Below are 22,894 nucleotides of genomic sequence, written 5' to 3'. Positions count from 1 at the left end.
TTGTATGAAAACTTACTTTCCGAAGAATGCATAACAAGTGTTTTTTTACTGTACACAGGCTCAGCCCAACTAGTTAGACAGGTCGGTCCTTTGTTCTTTTTCTTTTCTAGGTTTACGTTTAAATGAGAAAACTCTTTGTCGTAAACATTCGCATTGCGGTCATCATATCACGGTCGTATCTGCCCAGTCAGCGCACCTAGCTTGTCTATTTACAATGGCCTAGCTTAGTGGAATGGGTTCTGACGCCGTTTCGTGTATCTCGGGGCTTCTGTTGTCTGGGGATTGCCCGCTATCAACTGGTTTTCACGACTGGGGTTTGAGAAGACGGCGTTCTCAATGGTACCTTCAAGAAATAACGCCACAGAGCAACGGAGTAGACGCATGCCATAATGACCGGCGGCCGCCCGGTTTGTCAGCGCTGCTCCTTGCCTTCTTTGTCGCACATTAGCAATGGCGAGAGAGAGGGAGAAAGCATCAAGGACGAACCCCGGTGTCAACTGGGGTCGTTGCCGACCTCAGTGAAAGCTCAGGCAAAGATTGTTTTCTACGCGCGCATGTTTTGAGGGGAGATGTCCGCGGAGGTCAACCACGGCCACAAAGATGATGCGAGGTCGCAGGCGTGTCGGAGTAACGCCTCCTTGTGAGCCGGTGTGAACGGACGCTGCGCTTGGAGATGGAAAGGCGTGCACCTTCCTCGTATTTCCTTTCCAACGCGCGTTGCGCAGTGCGGCGGCAAGTATGCCCTCGCACGGCGCAGGTGTATGCAACGCATTAATGAACGGAAGGCTTAAAAAGGACGCCAGTAGCGAGTTTCACTCTCCTGATCGCCGCGCTCCGGCTGTGAGCCCACAGGTAAGCAACTTTCATAGGCCAGCATTTAAGATGTCGTTCCTTTCTGTTGATATGCATCGGTGAAGCCGATTTAAATATCAAAAAAGCGAAAAAATTTGTCTTCACTACACAGTTTTAATCGTAGCGTTTACGCGTACACCGATTACAGCACATTTCTTTTCTCATCGAGCCAGAACATTCACTTGTGGCGCTCTTTGGTCAAAGTGGACTGCAGTAGGAGCGTGTGCAGTCGAGTGGATTTTTGGATTGTAAAACTTTATTTGCCGAATGAATATAGACGGCATCCTAGGCCTAGACGACAGCCAGGAGTCCTTGGACCCTAGCGACGGCTTCGGCCAGTTGGACGGTCATCAGTTGAACTGCAGTCGACTTCAGTCTGTAACTGTGGAAGAAATGAAAATTGGTTTTGAGGAAACGAAGGGCCGCAGTAACCGTCCCACATCTCACTGGACACCTCAACCGCGCTGTGAGCGAAGGGTTGAAGGAGAGATGAAAGAAGAACGAAATAAAAATATTCCGAAATAAAAGGCTGCGGAACAATTTCGGTCACCTGGGGGCATTTAACGTGCATTGACATCGCACAGCGGACGGGCACCTTTTGTGTTTCGGCTACAAAGAAACTCTGCCGCCCGGTCGGGATTAACTGTGCATAGTGATTTAAAGTTGCGCCCTGAAGAGATATAGAGAATGCTTGCCTTGGTAACATCGTTCATTCGTGCCTTAGATGAAACACGGGTCTCTCCTGTTTTAGAAACGTCTACAACAACGCGCTCGAAGGGACTAGGACCAAGCGCGAGTTGCTGCCATGGAAAAGCTGCTCACTCTACTTGCTGCTTTCAGCGTGTTGCAACTTCTCTTTGTCAATGGTTCCTCAGGATACGCCGTGTCGAGAGGTGAGTGGAGCAACCTCTCATCTTGGCTTGGAACAAAGCGATATTACGTAGTCTGGTCGTGGGTAGCACAAGTTTACTGGATGCGGTAGTTTGTGTGTGTGTGCGCGGGGGGGGGGGGGGGGGGGGGAACACATTTATTGCGGCGGCGTTGCGAAACCAAGTTGCCTAGTATACCTGAAAGTATGAAGCGACTTGCATGCTGGAGTTGCATCGGTGGAATTCACAAACCAACTGACGACCAGGTTGTAGATCATACCCAACAATTCCAGACAAAAGCATTTTTGAACGGGAAAGAGTTCCTTCATTGACCTTCAGGCGAACATATTATTGCTAAAATCAGTGCACGATCCCAAGTTCTAACAAATGCTGTTGACATATCTAATGAATTCAACGCATACTTTTCCGAAGCTGACAATAAGTCACTCACTCGTTCCCATATTTGCTCCCACAGACCTCTCACTCATTTTATCTTTCCCCTGAGCACCCTAATGAGTTAAATGACGTCATAAATAACTTTAAGAGCAACAGGGCCTGGTTTAAACGGTGTGCTTCCTTCAATTGTGAAACTACTATCCTCGTTGATAGCATCTGCATTAGCACTCATCAACAATTTGATGTTTTTGTCTGGCACCTATCCTGACAACCTAAGGAATGGCAAAATCATCCCGGTATTTAAAAAACTGTGATTCAGAAGATATCTCAATTTATAAACGTATTTGCACTAGCTTTTTTTTCTGTAATGTAGTTTAAATGTTCCCGGTAAATCATCTAACACGCTACTTTAAGAGATTTATCTTGTTGTCTCCGCATCAGTACGGATTTCTCCCTGACTACCCAACCGAATTAGCACTACTGTGTTTTACCGATCAAATTAAGCACGCTTTAGATAATGAACTAATTGTTGAGTCAGTATTTATAGGTCGAGGCGTTTGATACAATTAATCACGAAATTTTTCTCAAACTTCATTCCTCTGGTGTACGTTGTCCGGCGTTATCTTTAGTTCGCAGCTATTTATCTAACAGAGCTCAGGTACTTAATATTGACGCCGCTCTCTCAGAGCCTAAACTAACTAGGGGCGTACCACAAGCTTAAATCCTAGGCCCACGATTATCTTTTATTTACACTAACGACATGCCTAACTGTCTTAGTTTTTATATTGCGTCATTATGTACAGACGAAGCAACAATATATACACAAACGCAATCAATGAACTAAACTTTGATTTAATCAATTTGACAGCTTGTTTCGCACGTAATCACCTTCATATTGATCACATAAAGACCAAATCGATGCTTCATCGACACTTCATTTTGCATACAACTACAGACTTGTGCTTTATTACCCTCACAAGAAGTAACGTTTCTAGGTGTTCTTTTATATCTATAGCTTAAATTTGACATGCATGCAAAACTTGTTTCAAGAAGGTGGTGTGTGAATTAAGGATAATAATAAAAACTCGGTCTTACTTTCCACAACGCACAATGATAAATCGTTACAAAGCGCATTCATTCATTGTCAACTACAGTATTGTCTTTCATCATGGATTAATTTTTACGTTGTTCACCTTCAACATCTCTAACATCTGCAAAATGAAGAACTAGAAGTTATTGTCTTTAACCATTCAAGCACAAATTCTGTACCTGTCTTTATTGACTTATGCATACTACCACTGCGATGCCTTTTCCAGCATAAGTTATCACTAATATTTTTAAGGTCTTAAGAAACGAAATTATCGTCAATTTCATGAGTGCCACTTCTTTAGCTAATCATAGTAATGCAAGGTTCGCTGCTAATGCAAACGCTCTTCTGCCTAAGATTAACACCACTTACGGGAAATTTGCAGCAAACTTTGTGTATAACATTCTGGAATCAGATACCCAATGAAACTGGAGCATCTACAGTATTTAAGAAAAAATTAAAACAACATATGCTAATCGCACTAGCCCAACGTCATGGGATATAGTGAGCATTGTTTTTCTTCTACTTTATTCCTACTCCTGATTTATATTAAACTGCTCTTGATGGTGAGTACTACATTTTCACTGTTCTAACCCAAGCCCTGTTTTTGCTGTTCGCATTGTTACTGTTCTTGTTCACACATACATTTTGCGCCTGTATTTACAGCTATTAACTTCAAAACAATGATTCTGTTATTGCTTTCTAATCAGTGTCACTGTATGTTGCATGTTTGTATACTTTATATGCTTGACGAACTGTTGCTGTCTTTTAGATAATTTTTTGCACAATAAAGACAGAAGGTCCCCCTAACGGTTCTGTAATCTTGGGACCTCCTCCTGTACTTTACTATGTAAACAAGTAAATAAACAAATAAATGAATTTAAACGTGATAGTGTCTGCAACAGTCTGTATGAAATCGTTGAACTCTTTATCACTCTCTTTGGTAACGTTTTGTGAGCGTTCTGCGCAACAGGGGCACTTTGTTATTTCTTAGGACGGTGTTCAAAGCAGCGTCAGCCCGCAAGATCGCTTCGTGGTTCCTAGGCGCATTTGCTAGCTTTTCGCCGACAATGATGGCGAGGAAATAAGTCGTCAGCCAATCGGAGATAAGACTTGTGTACAAAGAATGAATGCATAAGAAGAAGAGCTAAATATGCTGCTAAGAAAACAATGATGTGCTTTGGTGAATGGTCGATTATTTCAATCTTTCCAGGACCATGCGCGAAGGATGAGCACGTCGACTGGACCCAAAGCATCGAATCACACATTCGAAAGATACCAAACAACATCACCCTGCCACGCTTCCTTGATATCGACACGCTATTAGATGCGAAGATTTCGGCCCCCACACTTAGAGGCCTTGGAAGCATGCGAGTTAACCTGCCATACCGGGCAGCATGTGTGGATGGCAGCACTTACGTCTTTGCCGATGTGGTCACCGAAGATCCTCTGGTCGTCAGCGTCGACTGGACCATGTGTTCCGGGCCATCCGGAACCCTTGGGACAAAGGTACATTGTGCAATGAGTGGTGTGAGTGAGGCTGATGGAAATAAAAGAGGAAATAGGGGAGATCTATGACAGGGAGGGGGTAGGAAACCGGAAATGGGAGGGAGCAATAATGGTCGTTATCTCTGAGAGTCAATGTAACAATAGCGCATGTCACGCCCTGAACGCGAGATTATGACTAATGGGTGCATTCACGGCCGACAGACAAGTCCCATGTGACGTGAGAAGACAAGCTAAAGGGCATGCTTTTCAGGCGTCGCTCCTCATTATTTCATAAAAAACAGCAATGAAGCCAAGTTTTGAGGTTTGGAGCGCCAAACACCAAAGCCTTTTCTATAGGCGTGTCATCATCATCATCAGCCTGACTATGCCCACTGCGGGGCAAAGGCCTCCCCCAATTCTCTCCAATTACCCCTATCTTGTGCCAGCAGCGGCCATCCCCAAGATTCTTAATCTCACCCGCCTACCTAACTTTCTGCCGCCCCTGCTACGCTTCCCTTCTCTTGCAGTCATGTCCGTTACTCTTAAGGACCATCGGTTGCCTTAAGAGCCTTCGCATTACATGACCTGCCCAAGCCCATTTCTTCCTCTTGATTTCGACTGGGATGTCATTAACCCGCGTTTGATCCCTGACCCGCTCTGCCCTCTTCTTGTCTCTTAATGTTACACCTACCATTTTGTTTCCATAGCTCGCTGCGCTGTCCTTAAGTTGAATACTATTTGTTACATTTCGGGTTTCTGCCCTATAGTAGAGTACCGGTAGGATTCGGCCGTAATATACTTTTCTCTTATGGGATATTGGTAAACTGCCATTCATGATCTGAGAGCACCTGCCATGTGCGCTCCACCCTATTCTTGTTGTTCTAGTTACTTACATTTCATGATCCGGATAAGCGGGCACTACCGGCCCTAGGTAGACGTAGTCCCTTATCACTTCCAGCACCTCGCTACCATTTGCGAACTGCTGTCACTTTGCGAAACTGCTCAACAAAACTTTGGTTTTCTGCACGTTCATTTTTAGACCCACCGTTTTGCTCTGCCAGTCTAACTCATTGATCATGCTTTGTAGTTCATGTCCTGAGTGGCTTAGCAAGGCAATGTCATCAGCGAATCGCAGATTGTTTAGGCATTAGCCATTAACTCTTATCCCCAACTGTTCCCAACCCAAGCCTCTGAATACCTCCTGTAAGCAGGCGGTGAATAGCATTGGCCAGATAGTTTCTCCCTGCCGGACGCTCTTCCTTATTTGAATTTTATTGCTGACTTTATGGAGGACTATGGTAGCTGTGCAGCTGTTATAGATATCTTCCAGTATTTTCATATAATGCTCTTGTGCATCCTGACTTCACCTCCATGACTGCTGAGGTTTCGACTGAATGAAATGCTTTCTCGTAATCAATGAAGGCTATAATAGGTGTTAGTTATATTCTGAACATTTCTCTGCCACCTGACTGATACTGTGGTCTGTTGTCGATTATCCTTTACGAAATTTTGCCTTATCATTTGGTTGATTGAAGTATAAGGTTGTCCTTACCCCATTAACAATACCTGAGTAAATAAATACCTTATAGGCAACGGACAGTAAGTTGATCGGCCCATCATTTTTCAAGTCATTGACATCTCCTTTCTTATGGATTAAGATTTCGTTAGCGTTATTCCAAGAGCGTGTTGCAGTTTAACACGAGGCATGATCGGTTTGGTTTGGTTTGGTTTATGGGGTTTAACGTCCCAAAGCGACTCAGGCTATGAGAGACGCCGTAGTGGAGGGCTCCGGAAATTTCGACCACCTGGGGTTCTTTAACGTGCACTGACATCGCACAGTACACGGGCCTCTAGAATTTCTCCTCCAAAGAAATTCCAGCCGCCGCGGCCGGGATCGAACCCGCGTCTTTTGGGTCAGCAGCCGAGCACCATAGCCACTGAGCCACCGCGGCGGCAGGCATGATCGGTCGCGGCGATAGCTATAAGAGCTCTTACTCTCTGTAGGCTCATGGTTTTGCTTTGCTGGGTCGTGGGCACGTCTGGCGACGATGTTAGTTCAACAGTAACATTAGTGGTGGAAGACGATGATGTGCAATGCACAGCGCGAGCGTGTGTTGCATTTATTCAGCCCGAGGACATCATCATCATCATCATCATTGGAATTTGCACATAAAGCTATAGTGCCTAGAATATACTGGCCAGTATATTCTAGGCATTATAATAAAGCCATCGCCCACAGCTAACAGGTACCCTGTCGTTGCGTCGGCCAATCTGTCAGCCTATACCCTATTGCTACTCCTTTTCCTCTATGAATGTTTCTCTTTCCAGCAGTTCATTGTCTGAGTCTTGGCCACTTCCCCGTAGTGGGTATGTGCCATTTTATTTAAGGCCAACCAACCAACCAACCATTTTACCACTAGTCGTGATCGGCTGCTGCGATAGCCTGGTTCGCGGCGCCGCGAGTTGGAATCCCAGTCGCGGCAATGTTTATTTATTTATTTATTTATTTATTTATTTATTTATTTATTTATTTATTTATTTATTTATTTATTTATTTATTTATTTATTTATTTATTTATGCGGCAACACGGTTCAATCCACGAACGACCGCTTAAGAGCTACGCTCTAAAAAAACATTCAGTTCCAACGGTAGAGGTCATTGTTTGAACTTTTCGCCTTGCTTTTGTGGGTGTAGCCGTTTTACGTCCTCTTGGTATTTCCCGTTGAAGGTGTCAAGCCTCAAGCTGCGCCTCGGGTTCAAGGCCCAACCCACGAGTGGAGATCCCGCGAGAATAAAGATGGCGAAGATGTTTCCCCGAGACCTGCAAGACGTCGATGTCTTCGTTTCGGGTGCGAGCGATGGTGTCACTAATGCCGTGAAGGGCGCCAACGTGCTGTTGAACCCGTACGCTCGGAAGGTGTGGAACTGGGTTCTCAATAACGGCGCCCAGCTTATCCCAAAGCAGTAACGATGTTAATAATAAACTTTGCTGCTTACAAGCAACACTGCGGGCAGAGTAAAATTGTGTGGTCCGGTGGTTATCGGTGATGTGATGTGCTGCTTGAACGAAAACACCGGACGCTGGACGACTTGCCGAAGAATACACTAACTCAGAGGATGTATTACAGTGAATGGCTGCAGACTGTAGGTTTTGATGGGACCGCAGCGGTGACCTATAGTCGTTTCAGCATCCGCCTCGCATGCGGAAGGGGCGGAGTTCGATCCCTTGGGCCGCCGGGTGATACAATGGAAACAAGCTTTCGTTCGTCTGCCTGGTGCTCGGCTACTTTAGAGTGAATTCTTGGGAAATGGCTCTTTGACTCCACCTTGAGTAGAAGAACAAACCTTGTTCCATGGCACTCTTTGGTCGCGGATGCCCTTGTGCCATAAAAATCCATTATCATCATCACGTTTTAACGTGGATGTTTGTATATTGCAGCACTGAGGACCTAAACGAGCAAACTGCAACTGAATATGACTGAAAGCGAAGAAATTTTGAAAGGCTTGGAAAATGAATGGTTCACATTAGGTAACTAGGCAATGAAAGAATTTGGAGTACCAGGGAGAAGCGGTCCAACAAAGCGAACAAAGCGAAGCGCCGTGACAGGCTTCAAGTGCTATGTGTTTTTGTGGGAGTAGGCATATTCTCGGACCTTTAGTTGCATCTCATTCACACAGGCCAGTGGACGACCTTTATTCGACACTCACGAGACACGAGAAACACGCTCCTCTTAGGTCTAGTAGTGGCCGAATCGTCACTCTAAATAAAAAATGAAGCAAATTCATCACCCATTCATGTTTTTTTTTCATAGGCCAGGTGAGCCTAAGCCAAAGACCGGTGCCCCATTTATGGCCAGTGAACGCACTGAAAAAGGCAGCAACGACAACGAATTCAGTTCGAAGTGAGAGGTCCTGCTTCGAAGGGCACCGCCATGTTTGTAGCCGTGGGAATGCCCTTCCTATTCGCCTCCATATTGGCCGATGGAAATGGACGGAATTTTTTCGACGGCAGAAATCGGTCATGGACAGATCTGACTTTACGCAGGGTATTTCGGCGGAATTCTCTGCGGCGGCGGGGGATTCCGCTCGTTCTCGCCGCCGAATGGCCAAGTGTGAACGCGCCATACAGTAATGGCTCAGACGGACGAACGGGCTTGTTGGTAATTCGTCGTGACAAAACAGCCCAGACAAGAGAAGGACAAAGAAAGAATACGACGGCACAGCGCTCGTGCCGTCCTATTCCTCCCTCATCATTGCCTTGTCTGCGCTGTTTTGCCAGGAGTAATGGTTCGTTTACAGTTGGGCGTTCAGCGGCTACAGCAAGCGAAATCCGCAATCGCCGAAATGCTCCCTCGTTCACACTTTCCGGCCACCATATTGCCGCTTCGACCGCAAGCTCTGGCGTTAAACATGCTGTATTGCAGCACAAAGGTGATAGCCACGGGCTCTTAATAGCATACGTCACATCACAAGGGCACACTACAGGTAAAAAAAAAAATTGAAGCTTGGAGACACGATAAATAACTCGACCTAGTCCCGGGGTATACGCCACCTCTTTCTGAGTGAAAAAATTGGCAGTGGTTTAGCTGTGGTTAAACCTGGATGACTGCGAAAGCAACGAGGAAAGAGAGAGAGGCGATGGAGAGCGCGTGGCAGCGGCGCTAGCTATGCGCCGCTACTGCGCATGCGCAACTGGCGAGCGCGGCGGCGGCACCTCTGAGTCACCCGGCAGCGACGGTGGCGGTGCGCCAGCTGTGCGCCGTGTGACGTCACTGCTCCTTGCGCACGCGCAGTACGGCCTTGCCTCAGCTCCTCGAAATGGCTCGGCGACTCGCGTAGTGTTCCTTTCGCAACAAAAGAGAAGGCTCGCTGATGCCGTGGTACCAGCACTTGCTATGAAAAGTGGCTTTCACCAAGCACAATGTTACCGCGGAACAGCAAGCAACACAATCAGCACAGTGTTTCGACATTTTTATTTTTTTATGGCATACTGCAGGCCGTGAGGCCCAAGCAGGAGTGGATACAGAACAGAACACAAATTGAGCAATAATACCAAAGTGCAAACAGAAAACGAGCATCGCGAAATGACGTGGAAAAGAAAAAGAAACTAACAAAACAAACTAAAAACAAACTAACAATGGTTACTTATCAGGTCAAGAGACCGTACACACGAAGCTGGTAAGCTGTTCCAGTCACTGATGGTTTGGGGAAAGAAAGAGTGCTGAAATAAGTTAGTCTTTGCAAAGTACGGGGTCAGAGAAAGGGGGTGGGAGTGTCGGGTTTGTCTGGTGTTCTGTAGATTAAGATACTGCGAAGAATTAATTCCAAGTTTATGGTTAAATAACAAAAATAAGAATTTCAACCGAAGAAACTTGCGCCGGGACTGAAGGGTTGGTATTGAATTCGACTGCATTAATGCAGAGACAGAAGCAGTTCTATTGTATTGCGAAAATATGAATCGCACAGCTTTTCTTTGGATCCGCTCAAGTGCTTTTATGTTAGTGAGAGTATACGGGTCCCATACAATGCACGCATATTCCAATTTACTCCTTATAAAGGTTTCATATGCTAGTCTCTTAACCTGAAGTGGTGAATCTTTTAGTTTATGGCGCAACAAGCAAAGTTTTCGTAAGGCAGACGAGCAAGTGTTAGAAATGTGAGTGTTCCAGCTTAAGTTGTTTGTTAATGTAACAACAAGATATTTATATTCAGTTACTTCGGTAATTTCTCCTGAACCGAGAAAAAAGGAGCGTCTAAATGGATTAAGTTTTCTTGTAACACGTAGTAGGACAGTCTTTTCGAAGTTAAGTTTCATGCCCCATCGTTTACACCATGCGTGGATACTATTAAGGGACGTATTTAGTATTGCCTGATCGTCAGCTGATCGGATCTCATTGAAAATAATACAGTCATCAGCGTACATGCGAATCTGTACAGGTTCATTAACCACATCTACAATATCGTTACAATATATCAAAAACAACAGTGGCCCAAGCACACTGCCCTGAGGGACACCAGATGTGACCGGAAGAGCGCAAGAATCATCTCCATTAATAGTTACGTACTGTTTGCGTTGTATTAAGTACCTCGATACCCAAGCAATAATAAAATCTGGCAGCCCTATCAGTTCAAGTTTCTCAATTAATTTATTATGGGGTACTAGGTCGAAAGCCTTGCTGAAATCCAAGAAAATTAAGTCTACCTGGCCAGCCCTATCCACGACGGAAGCAAGGAAGTGAAATATGGTGACTAACTGAGTAGTTGTAGAAAACCCTTTCCTGAAGCCGTGCTGGTGTTGCGACAGAATGTTATTTTCTTGAAGAAATTTTGAAATGAGGTTAGACACAATGGGCTCCATGAACTTACAAGAAGAACATAATATAGATATGGGGCGGTAGTTAGATAAAGAAAGCGGGTCACCCTTCTTTAGGACGGGCACCACACGTGCAGTCTTGCAATCGTCAGGTATGGACGCAGTACTAATGGAAGCTTGAAATATAACTACGAGGAACTTGCTCAGTGTTTCAGCGTAACGGCGAAGGAACGCGCCAGGTATACCATCAGGTCCAGGTGAAGATTTAACTTTCAGTCGGAGCAGCATGTTAAGTACTCCCTTATGCGAAATCAAATCAGTGACATTCAGAAAATGAGACTGGAATGTTGAAAATGAAGGTTCAGCGGGCATGGAGAAAACGCTGTGAAAATATTGGTTAAAATGTTGTGCAATAATCTTGGGGTTAGTGACTACTGCACCGTTATGAGATATTTGTTGCACATGCCTTTTGCTTTCCTTCATAAAGTTCCAGAAGCCTTGAGGATCCTCAGAAATGAAGTTCGGGAGAGTAGTGTTAAAATAAAAAGACTTTGCACGCATAATGGCGTCGGAAAGAGCTGCGCGAGCTTCGCTGAAAGCATGAGATGCTGTTCTTTTCTTACGTAAGCGTTTGGCCTTCCGTTTTAAATGTATTATATGCCTGTTCATCCAAGGCGTATGTTACGCCGTTTTCTTTATTTTGTCAGGAACAAAATTACTCAAACAAAAGTGGCATAAATTCTTAAATTTGTTCCAAAGAACAGCAGCATCATCATCAGAGAAGTCAGCAAACTGAGAATCTAAGTAATCTAAAATGGCATCATCGTCAGCTCGCTCAATATCTTTCACTGTTTTAACAACTACACCATTTTTTACAGATTTGGGAGCAAGTGCTAGGCAAACAGATACCATTTTATGATCAGATAAGCCGGAATCCACAGACACTTCATAATCATCAAAAGCGCGATGAAGAAAAACTAAATCAAGAATGGAACTAGACGTATTGCCTACACGTGTAGGCTTACTGACAATTTGAACAAGATTATTCTCAAACATGATATCAAACATAGTATTGGAATCAATTGCAGAGTCGGCACTGGAAAGCAAACGGTCCCAGTCAATGCATGGAAAGTTGAAGTCCCCAACAACTATCATCTTAAATTTGCTGTAATGCGCCATATGATCCCTTAGTTTCATTAGAAGATCAGGTGTCGACTCTGGTGGTCTATATATTGCATACAGTAAGAGGATATGCCCAAATAGCTTAATCTTTAAGCATAAAAATTCTACGTCATCTAGGTCAGGAAGACGAACGGTTTCTATATCCGATTTTATTACTACAGCAACTCCACCACCCCTGGTGGGCCTGTCTTTACGATAAATTTTGAATGCTGGAGGAACAAGATCGTCGTTGCTGATTGCACTGTGCAACCAAGTTTCAGTAATGACGGTGATGTGTGGGCTATAGGACAAAAGAACTCCTTCGAGTTGGCTAGTCTTGTTTACGATACTCCGGGCATTTATCTTAAGAAGCCTAACATGCTTATCCTGAATGGGTCATGGGGAAGGTGCTTGGGGGGGGGGGGGGGGGGGTTTGAAATTAACTGCCGTTCTTGTTTTGTATCGTCCCAGACAAACACATCACCGTCAATGTGCAACTTGTCATGAACAAGAAACACTTTCCGGCCCTGCAATTTCTCGGATTTTGCACTCTGCCACAACATCTTCCGTCTTTTTAAAGTAGGCTGCGAGTAGTCGTTCTGGATAGAAATATTAGACCCTTTAAGTTTGGTGCAATTTTTGAAGAGGGATGCTTTTTCGTTGAAATCCTGGAAAAAAACGATAACTGGTCTTGCTGACGTCCCCTTTCCTAGCCTGTGAATGCGACCAACTGACACACATGTGCCTCAAAAAGCTGTAGATGGTAACTAATTCCGATTCCCCTTTGAGAGCGTTTTGGGGCTACGGCTTCTTGGCCCTAATTGTAGGGATCACCGCAATACACTCGCTCGTACGCACAAAAGCATTTGCTCGGCTTTCTGATAGCCTACTATTAGGCTGTCCAATAAGGGCTCTCTGGGCGTCTCCATACTGCTGGCTGGGCTGTTGTTTGCCCGTGACGTCTGTACAGCGGAAGCGGCCGCGGAACTGGTTTGCAACAGCCGAGAGGAGTGTTCTTTTGTACCGCTATAAATAAATCGTCATAACAAAAACAGCCTTCGGCAGCAACTAACTCCTCCACAGCCCGCAGTCTCCAATGAGTTATCATTGCTGTCGAATTTACCGGAGTTACCAGATGGGCCCGAGGACAAACTGCCAAATGTGAAAATTGCATGCAGCCTAGAAATAGTTCAAATCTATTGTGTTTTGAACGAGAACATCTTCGACAGAAGTCCGCCTGGTTGAATTTTGAAACAAAAGTTGAGAGATACTGACACCAAGCAGTAATTTATTTTCAACCCAACATTTCGGAACCAACTCGGCCCCTCAATTCTTCAGGGGTGACTAAAATGCGAGCCAAAACATTGTCCTGTGCGGCCGATTTCCCAATTAAATCGAATTAAAGGCCCCGGCTACCGCCAGCCAACGCGTGGAGTGACTTTCAGCCAGTCGCGTGGTAGCTTCGGCTTTTACTTTGTTTTTATGTTTCTGTGAATAAACAGTTTAAGTCGCAGACAACATAGCCGCAAATTAGGCCCACGGAAATAAAAATCACGTATCACTCCGCTGATGGCAGAGCGGCAAGCCGCCACGCAACCGGCGGAAAGGCGCTCCACGCGTCGGTTGACTCCTCCTACTTTCGGAGGTGAGTTAAAAGTGAAAAAGGTGAGAGCCTGGATGTTTAATTCGATTTAATAGGGAAATCGGCCGCACAGGACAATAATTCGAAGCTTGTAAGAATGCTGTAGGTCGAGTTCCCGCGGTAAAAAGACGAGCACAGAGTCCTCTTTTGTTCACCTTTAACATCTCCGTTGTAATTCGCAACAGAACCATTCTCTTTTCATTCCTTACGAAATTAGGAAAGGATGAGTGATGCAAAACGCAGAAAATGTGAAATATCTCAGGAAACGAACGTTAAGTTTAATCTCTCGTTCGCCACGTTTATCGCCTGGGAGATTTCGCCTCTGGTCGAAGAAATGCAGAATTGCAACCATCAACGGAAGCCCTGATCTTATCCCCTCTTCTGCTAAGATGGCTGTTCTCCGTCGTCGGATACCCGCAGAATTCTCGATGTGACGGGACCATCACAAGCGCGTTTCGCTCAATTTTCGACTACCGCACATCAAAGAAGCGCAATTTTCTAAATTCACACTGCATGATTTTCTCTAATTTTTCGTCAAGAAACAGATGAAGACCTCGGGGGATACGAAAGAAAATAAGTTCAGAAATTAAAAATTTTGATTTTCACATTGCCCGTTTGAACTACGGGAAAGTCGGCCAGGTTGGTAGATGGTCTTGTGGCGAAAAACAACGCTTACACTAGTAAGATGAGATTAGGGACACGACGCTGTCCCCCCTTATTGCGGCGCACGTGTGTCAACAGACGGTGAGCGCACCTCTGCTCCGTCGATACAGTGCCAGCGCTTCTCCTCACTACTTTTCCGAATTAAAATCATTCCGGCTAGCGCACAGTGTCAAAAAATCGGTCATCTTATACAATTTCTAACGTAGAAAATTCAATGGCAGCAACGCTTTCTGGTTACCACTGAACGGGCATATAACACACAGGCCGACCTATTTATCGAGTAATAAAACAGCGGTGGCCTTGTGGTAGAGCATCCGCCTCGCATTCGGGAGGTGCTGGGTTCGATCCCCAGTGCCGCCGGGTACCCACCGGTTTCTTTAATGGGTACAAGATTTCCCCTGCCCTGGTGCTCGGCTCTTCTAGGGAAAATGGTGTAGACCACAGTTGTCTCGCCCAAACTCGCCCAAACTGCCATTTTACTATTTATCGGATACGCCGCACGTGGTCAACGCAAGCCCGTGTACATCGAGAAATTACTACGTTCAAAGCATCCACCAGTGATGCGACCCGCAGAAACTGAAAACGCGCCTACGAGCCTCGAAAACCCACGAGCAATTAGACGACTCCGCGACGCGGCTCCCTGGCCTCTTGCTTACCGCGAGCCCTCTAGCGACTGCAGCGCCACCTCGTCTGTTTGCTAAACACGCTTGGAAACCTTTGATTGGTTTATTGGGGTTTTAACGTCCCAAAGCAACTCAGGCTATGCGGGACGCCGTAGTGAAGGGCTCCGGATAATTTCGACCACCTGGGGTTCTTTAACGTGCACTGACATCGCACAGCACACGGGCCTCCAGAATCTCGCCTCCATCGAAATTCGGCCGCCGCGGCCGGGATCGAACCCGCATCTTTCGGGTCAGCAGTGGAGCACCATAACCACTGAGCCACCGCGGCGGGGCTTGGAAACCTTTGGGTGCGTGAGCTGTGACGATGACGATGCCCAAGTACAAATTAAGTCATTAATATTTTTGAAGCGAAAGCTTCACTACGGGACCTCGGGTTTCAATCGCGGCGCTTGCGGTTTTCACCTTCAAGCAATTTAGAGGCCAAACCACAGCAGAGCCATGGTGTGTTGCTGTGGTGCTACACCAAGGTGGGCCGTAAGGTCACAGGTCAGGTAAGGGTCATGGGTCAAGGTCAAACAAAAAATTGCTTATGGCTTATCTTTAGTTACCTTTTTCAGTTATCCTTAGTATCTTTATCCTGGTGCGTAAGCGAAAGCTTCATTCCTCTGGCTACGCTAAGAGGCTGCTTCTGGTTGATGCAGTGAGGAGACTCATAGTTTGGCTTAGGGGAATAAAGCTTTCGCTTACACACCAGGTCTAACAACAGAGAAACCGTCAGCAATTTTTTTCCGTTTCCGATAATAATATACGATACGTCACGCTCCAAGCGAGTTGAGTATCGTCATCGCCTACCAACCGATGAAGGTAGAATGAGGACAGCCCCTTATATTACTATAGTATTATATTACAGCCCCTTATACTATATCATATTACTATATCATATTATTATCAAGCTTGACAATAACAATTAGAGTGGGTAATAAATTAACGCAGTGCAGTGATGGTATGCAAAATCTAACGCTACGTTTTCGAGCTATGCATCGCCTTGCGAGCGCACGTAATAAGTTCTCCAGTACCTCACGGTTCGACGTCAAGAAATGACAGATGGGTAGGAGTCCACTTGATAATAACGACGTACTCCCTTTTCCCATAGGGAATGAGTTTTAAATGCATTCCACAAATCAGTGCTACTCGTTGCGATTTGTGGCATTCGTTGACCTACTCGCAGCAGTTGATTACATCAGCTCCTTCACCCCTCTCGTTCTCCTCTCGTCATGCCCTCCTTTATTCCTTCCCTTTTTTTTCAGAACCAATTGTTATCATGTCGATGACCTCCCCCACCCCCTCTGGTCTTGGCTTGTGCAAGTGCACGCCAACCTTTACCAGCCTTGACTGTGCTAATGCGATTGTTCCGACATGGTAGCTACCACAGTCCCGAGTCATGCGTCCGCGCACTTGTTCGAGCTGACAGCAGCGCTTGCATACTCCATACTCCACTACGTCCAAACTTTCCTATCCAACAGAACAGGTACGATCGGCATGGGAGGCACACGCTCGGACCCCCAGCACACGCCGCATAAAGGCACGCCTCAGGGTTCGATTATCTCCCCTCTATTTTTCAACATAGCCATGGTTGGCGTGGCCGGAAGCCTTTAAACAGTACCGAACATCGGATGTATACACTGTACGCCGACGACATAACTATCTGGACTACCAAGGGCTCTCTGGCGGTCAAAGAAGAAACTCTGCAGCAAGCTGCCACCAGCGTCGAGGACGCGGCCGTTCAGTGCGGACTACGCAGTGCGCCGGAAAAGTCAGAGATCATCTGCATAGAAGTTCTTAACTACAAGTATCCAGGAGACATTCAGGTCCTCCTACACGGTGACCCCGTCCGGGAGTCCCGACAGATCCGCATCCTTGGCCTATGACTCCAGAGCAATCGAAAAGCCACCCGCGCGCTATCAGGCTGTTGTCCACCACAACACAGAAAGTCGTCAAAATGATCAGTAGAGTGGCTCGCAACCGGACAGGCATGCGGGAGGAGGACACGCTACGCCTCGTCCACAGTGTAAGGCCTCGTCCAAGCGCTCGTGTGGTGAGCCGCGTTTCCTACGGCCTACCGCACCTGCAACTCGGCAAGAACTCACCAAAGTCAATGTTATGTTACGTACGGCATAAAAAACATGCGCTGTGCCTTCCACCGACACTTCCAACGACTGCTCTGCAACTCATTCGAGCAGATCCAGGAGGCTGTTGTCCTCTCGCAACGTGCACGCCTCCTTTGCACGGACACCGGTAGGCAGACTCTGGAGCTGGTGGGCTACCCCTCAGACGTCCAGATCGTACAGAGCACGACCAACCTCCCCACAACATATCGCTCGAAGGTGTACGTCGCCTCGACCCCCAAAAACATGCCAAGCGGAGCCGGGTCGGGCAGACGCTCAGCCAGACTAGATTACTTGAAGCGGACAGTGGCACGCGGCCCCCACACGGTGTACGTCGATGCAGCAACACACAGCGAGGTCACGCGGGTGACGGCAGTTGCGGTGAACTCCTCCCAAAACGAGGTTGTCAGCGCCTCTTTGAAACGCACGACGATCACGGAAGCAGAAGTGGCAGCAATCCAGCTGCTGGCGATTCAGTGCGGCGACGCCCGTAACACGTCATGACCAACTCCCAAGCAGCCTGTCGGCTCCTACTTGCAGGAAGAATACCTAAAAAAAACTGTTGGGCATAGTAACCAACTCTATGAGCGCCAATTCCTCCCTAAAGCATCAGATAACGTGGGTGCCTGGTCACGCGGGATTATAGGGCAACGAGGTCGCGTACCAACCGAGCATGCCCGTGGTGCGAAGACCGGCCCGATACATACCACATTAAATGGAGTGTAAAGGCCCGAAACCCCCGGACATCACAACACATAGCACGAAGTAGCAATGGGAGACCTCTCTGCTCAGCTCGGAGCGTGATCAACAGAGCACAGTCTTTGCGCAGGCTAGAACGGCGGCCAAGGCCAGTGGAGTCTTGAAATGAAGACACCACCTATTGTATATTTTTCCTCGATTCTTTGATCTTCCTTGTCAATAAAGTTTTTTACTCCTACTCATTCATGGCGAAACTGAGAGAAACCGCCGACGTAGAAACTGTTACACTCTCGCCTAGTCACGTGGCATCACAACGGCGAAGCCGGTTAGCGCCAACACTATGCCAACACTCTCCCGCAGCTGCGTCTATCAATCAGTCTACCCTCTCCTAATCGCGTAACCACGTGGTATCATAGCGGCAAAGCCAGACAGAGCACGCAGGTGCGCCTCTAATTGGCGACTCACCTTGCCCTCCGGGGCATCAAGGTCAAACGCGCATCCAGGTTGACCTTGAGACATGTAGTATTAGAGCTTTAGCTCTAAAACCAGATCAATCTGGTAACACTGACAGTGCCGAAACGACGCGCAGGCAGGGAAAGAAGTGTCCTGTTTGATTCTAAAGCCCCTAGATAAATGTGGTGTTCTCATGTGTAGCTTTTTCCTTGCTGTGTGTTGACAACCTGCTGAACTCAGTTCTGTGCAGGTAACATTGCGCGCCCTAGCCGAGGGTATAAACGCTCTCTTTTGTTTGTTCGCCGTTACTGGAGGTTGGACTCTGTGCCCGGTGTCTTTTCTCATTTTTGCGCCTTTTTCCCTCGGGCTGCGACACAACGTAAATGGCGTCGAGGATGCTGAAAATTGGCAGTGGTTTAGCTCTGGTTAAACCAGGAGGATTGCGAAAGCAACGTGGAGAGAGAGAGAGAGAGAGAGGGAGAATCGATGGAGAGCGCGCGGCAGCGGCGGCGGCCCCGGCCCCGGCACGCTAGCTATGCGCCGTTACTGTGCATGCGCAACTAGCGAGCGGGGCGGCGGCACCGAGTGCGGCACCTCGCGCATGCGCAGTATGGCCTTTCCTCAGCTCCGCCAAATGGTTCTACGGCTCGCGTAGTATTGCTTTCGCAACACCAACAAACAAAAAACAAAGCTGATCTAGACGTCGATTCTAGCTGAGTTAGGGGCAGCGCGTGGTCGACAGGGGAAGAGATTGGAGAAGGGGAAGGCGAGCCTAGGAGAGTGAGCGAGCGCCGCTCGTGGAGGGAAAGAGTGGTCTGAAAAGAGAGGGTGTAGCTGAAAAGTCCTCTGGAGGCCACCCTTGCCCAGTTACTAGCACGGGGAAAGGGTTTCAGGAGACAAGATAGCGAAGTTACGGGATAGTTGTAATGAGAATGCATAGAAGCGCTATTCCCAGCCCGGGAAAGGAAACAGGATTGCGGCTCAACCGTGCGAAAAAAAAAAAAAGGAGGGATGCTCGAGCATTCAGGAACCGGCCAGTGCACGGCGAAGGAGAGGCGAAAGCTAGGCGACGCGCTTCCAGTGAGTCGGTGAATGGGCACACAGGGCAGCTGCGCTGTTCGCCGCCCTCCTCCCATGCAGTGCGGTGAGCGGGGACGTTTCCTTCCTTTTCTCCTCGCCAATTTAGGACAAAGAGGAGGGAGACGTTCGCCAGTTCTCGTACGAAAAAGTGCACGCCGGACGCCGGAATATCGCCGATCATCGCGGATGCAGCAGCCTGCAGTCGAGCGTATTTGTTTTGACAGTGTGGTCCGCAGCAGAGCTCAAGGAAGACTCACCTTGACTCAAGGTGACTCAAGGAAGATGATGGTACGTAGAGCAAACCATGCACTACTGATAGTTAATGGCCAAACACGAGAAAGGTGAAAAGGCGGCACACCTTGTCAACGCGCGCCCGTGCGTGCGCACTTATCGCATCTCTGTAGCGTTTTCGGAAAGCTGAATCTCGCTTCGCTTCGCTCAACTCGTGCCGTGTCCTCATTGTGTCCTGTTTAAGCTCCGGTGGAGATATTTCCAGGAAGTGGAGTGCAGTATGTTGTCGTTGTTGTTAACCTCGTACAATGCAGTATGCTCGAATCTTCTTCTTCCTCTCTATAATGGCACATGCCCACATGGGGTGATTGGCCAAAGTGCAGTGGCATAAATAAGAAATTTTCCATATGATGACGACAAAATATCGGAGCCAAACAGTTTGCTATTGTCATTTTCTTCTAAGCACGCCTTGCATGTCTTGATATGGAAGCAGCTTTTACAGTGCCTCACGTCGCCTAATACTGAGTAATTTCGCTTTTTAGAAACAACAAAGCATCAAGCCTGCGTAGTGATGCTAAACAGAAGTTTTCGAAATTTTGAAAACGATTTCAACGGTTTTTTACAGTCGAATATGCCAAGTGCTTTGGGGCGGATACATGGAGTGATCGGTAGTTACGCCTTAACTGCAAGTAAAGCTGTTAAGCGTAGCACACCTGATCAACACGCTTCAAATCTCCCGTCAGGTGTAATCTCCCGCTAGCCACTCACTTGTTTTGGAAATCAAGGTCCTGATCTCAATGCCTCATTCCGAACGGTTTATCCTTGTTTGTAGGCTAAGCCTGGCGCCTTCTGACAGATCATCTAGCTACCATGGGTTATCAAAAAGTGCGGTTTTTGTTTTTGTTACTATAGTGCCTAGAATATACTGGCACTATATTGTTACCCCGTTTTTGTTTCCGTTTGTTCGTATTAGATTTACTCGCTGCGGTGCATCGGAGCAGTGTGCGTGGCTTTTTAGTGCTTTATCAGCTTCACCGGTACTGAAGAAGTGAGCATACCAGCGCACAGCCGATGTGACTTTGCGGCCGCACAGCTTCGGTCGACTGACACCGACACAATTTTTGCGTCCGTCTTTGTCGGGTAAGTGGCTGGCGGAAGTACGACGGTGTTGTCACGCTACGTAATGTGGTGCAATGTGTCTGTTGTGTTTTGCAGTAACGGCTCGTATGTAAATTGATGACCGTCGTGTGTCGTTATCGCTCCTTGTTCAGACGCCGGGGAGGCGTTCACGTTCTTCCCGTGCGGTCGCATGACAAACAAAGAAACGAGTGCTTTCGCGGCGCCGTCAGCGCATTAGGTTTGGCTGTGGTTTCGTATTTAGTTCGCCGGCGGCACCGACTTGAGAATTTGTGCGTTGTGCCGATATGCACGGTGACGCACCTCGGCGTTGCTCGATGCGGAGCCCTAACTTCTTTCTCCCCGCCCATGGAGCTGCGCTTGCCTCACGTAAAAGCTCGTGAGAGCGAAGTTTCAGTATCTGTGGGTTCGAAAAGGAACAAACGCGGGCTTCTAATTCGTGCTGATGTAGGATTACTGTATGGGTTACTTTCTGCCCCTTTTTGAAGTCTTCCTTACCTTCCTCCAGCCAAAATTGTGGTTGGCATGAAATCTTGCAGTGTCAGTAAACCCCGCTGCTGATGTCATATTTTTGCCTATTTTTGAACTCCTACTGTTCACCCGTGTTCTTCGGACTACGTGACAAGTATTGAATGCAACTTTTAAAGTTTAGTGTGCAGTGACTGCGTTTTATTTTTATTTTTCTATTGAGCCGTCGGTATATGCCTCAGACTTGTAACTTCCCCCCTCGTTCGGCTAGTTTAAGTAGACTTCTCCGTTGCCAGTCTGTCAGTAGCAGGACTGCAAGAACGGCCATGTTATCTATCTCTGACACACTGTCACAAGTAGGCTCATATCGATACGAATAGTGTGAGGGATGACTGGTTTTTCTATCAGTATACAGCAAGCCTTTTATTGACATTTTTCATGAACAGCACAAACTTGCATACACAATTTTCTGCCATATGAAGTCTCAGTTTCTCATTGGTGCATGTATGAAGGGGTATTAACAAAGTAAACAGCTGGGTGGTTGATGCGTGATCTTACTGACAAAAACTGCACTTACACAGGAAGAGGTAGAAGTATGGACACAACAGCGTTGTTCTTGCTTGGTCCTACTCGGTCCTGTTCCTGTTCTACTCAGTCCCGTTTCTACATCTACAATCTACTCGTTCAGACAAGTTCGTAGCGTGCATGCAATAAACGGTGCAGACCTTATGCTGAGGAATCAATTTTTATTATAATAGCAGCTCCCTTTCACGTGCGTCTATCTCTAAGCAGTAATCGTGCATTTCTTGCTCAGTCATGTAATTTAAAACAGCTAATTTGAAGGATATCTTTATTTACACATGGTGTCAGCTTGTATGCAAAGCAATACTGATGTCCTAGGGACCTGATGTTTTTGAGTAATACTCACAGTGTTACTTGATTTTTGTGCCTTGGGAACAGATTTCTTTAAAATTTGGTGAAGGGAAGATAGTAAGGTAAATGGGTTGTCTTATTTGCAGCAAAGTAATATTTACGTAAAGTAGTTTTTTTACCGGCCTTTAACCATAACCCGCACAATAAGAAAAAGCTTCCACATGACAACTGTGCCACTTCAACGTCCCAAGACGCGCCTTAAAGAATAAAATCCATTTTTTCTGAAGTCCTCTCCTCGATGAGACTTTGGGTGCACATTGGGGCAGAGAAGTGAGCGATCAGCTGGTCACGTGACAAGTTTCTTTTAAGGCCAATAAATGAAGCTACGTAAATCATAACTTCACGGAAACAGTACTACTAGCGGTTTTTCGAGGTGATCTAAAACTGTTGCATTGACACTTTCTTCCTAAAGTTAATAATTAAAAAGTTAGCTAATTAAACTTAACTAATTATTCAACTTTGAAGAGCGAAAAAAATGCTCAAGACTAGGCCACGTGACTACGAACAACCCCGAGTTGGTTTCACTGGACTAGGACACTTGGCCTTTTTTAAAAGTTTGGTTACATTTAGCTGGGACACCCGGTATATATATATATATATGTCTATGTTCTACCAGATCCATCTGATATTCAC

The 22,894-nt window shown here is 46.6% G+C and overlaps 2 protein-coding genes across 2 annotated transcripts in view; both read left to right on the top strand.

Moving 5' to 3' along the window:
* The first annotated feature begins 1,608 nt into the window (after nucleotides 1–1,608).
* LOC149337153 (uncharacterized) lies at nucleotides 1,609–7,661 on the top strand. Its single transcript, XM_089554830.1, has 3 exons — nucleotides 1,609–1,745; nucleotides 4,418–4,713; nucleotides 7,422–7,661. The coding sequence occupies exons 1-3, from the start codon at nucleotides 1,658–1,660 to the stop codon at nucleotides 7,659–7,661; spliced, it is 624 nt and encodes a 207-aa protein (XP_089410956.1). The 5' UTR covers nucleotides 1,609–1,657.
* A 12,977-nt stretch (nucleotides 7,662–20,638) lies between these two features.
* The window catches only part of LOC149337152 (inhibitor of nuclear factor kappa-B kinase subunit epsilon-like), an 85,924-nt gene continuing 83,668 nt past the window's right edge, over nucleotides 20,639–22,894 (top strand). The window contains exon 1 of the mRNA XM_089553355.1: nucleotides 20,639–20,863. The gene's annotated coding sequence lies outside the window, so the exon portion shown is untranslated. The remainder of the gene's footprint in view (nucleotides 20,864–22,894) is intronic.

This window comes from Amblyomma mixtum, chromosome 7, assembly GCF_055824585.1.
Source record: "Amblyomma mixtum isolate Tamu chromosome 7, ASM5582458v1, whole genome shotgun sequence".
NCBI lineage: Eukaryota > Metazoa > Arthropoda > Arachnida > Ixodida > Ixodidae > Amblyomma > Amblyomma mixtum.
The sequence above is the reverse complement of the archived record's forward strand: the minus strand, read 5'-3'. Positions and strand labels throughout refer to the sequence as shown.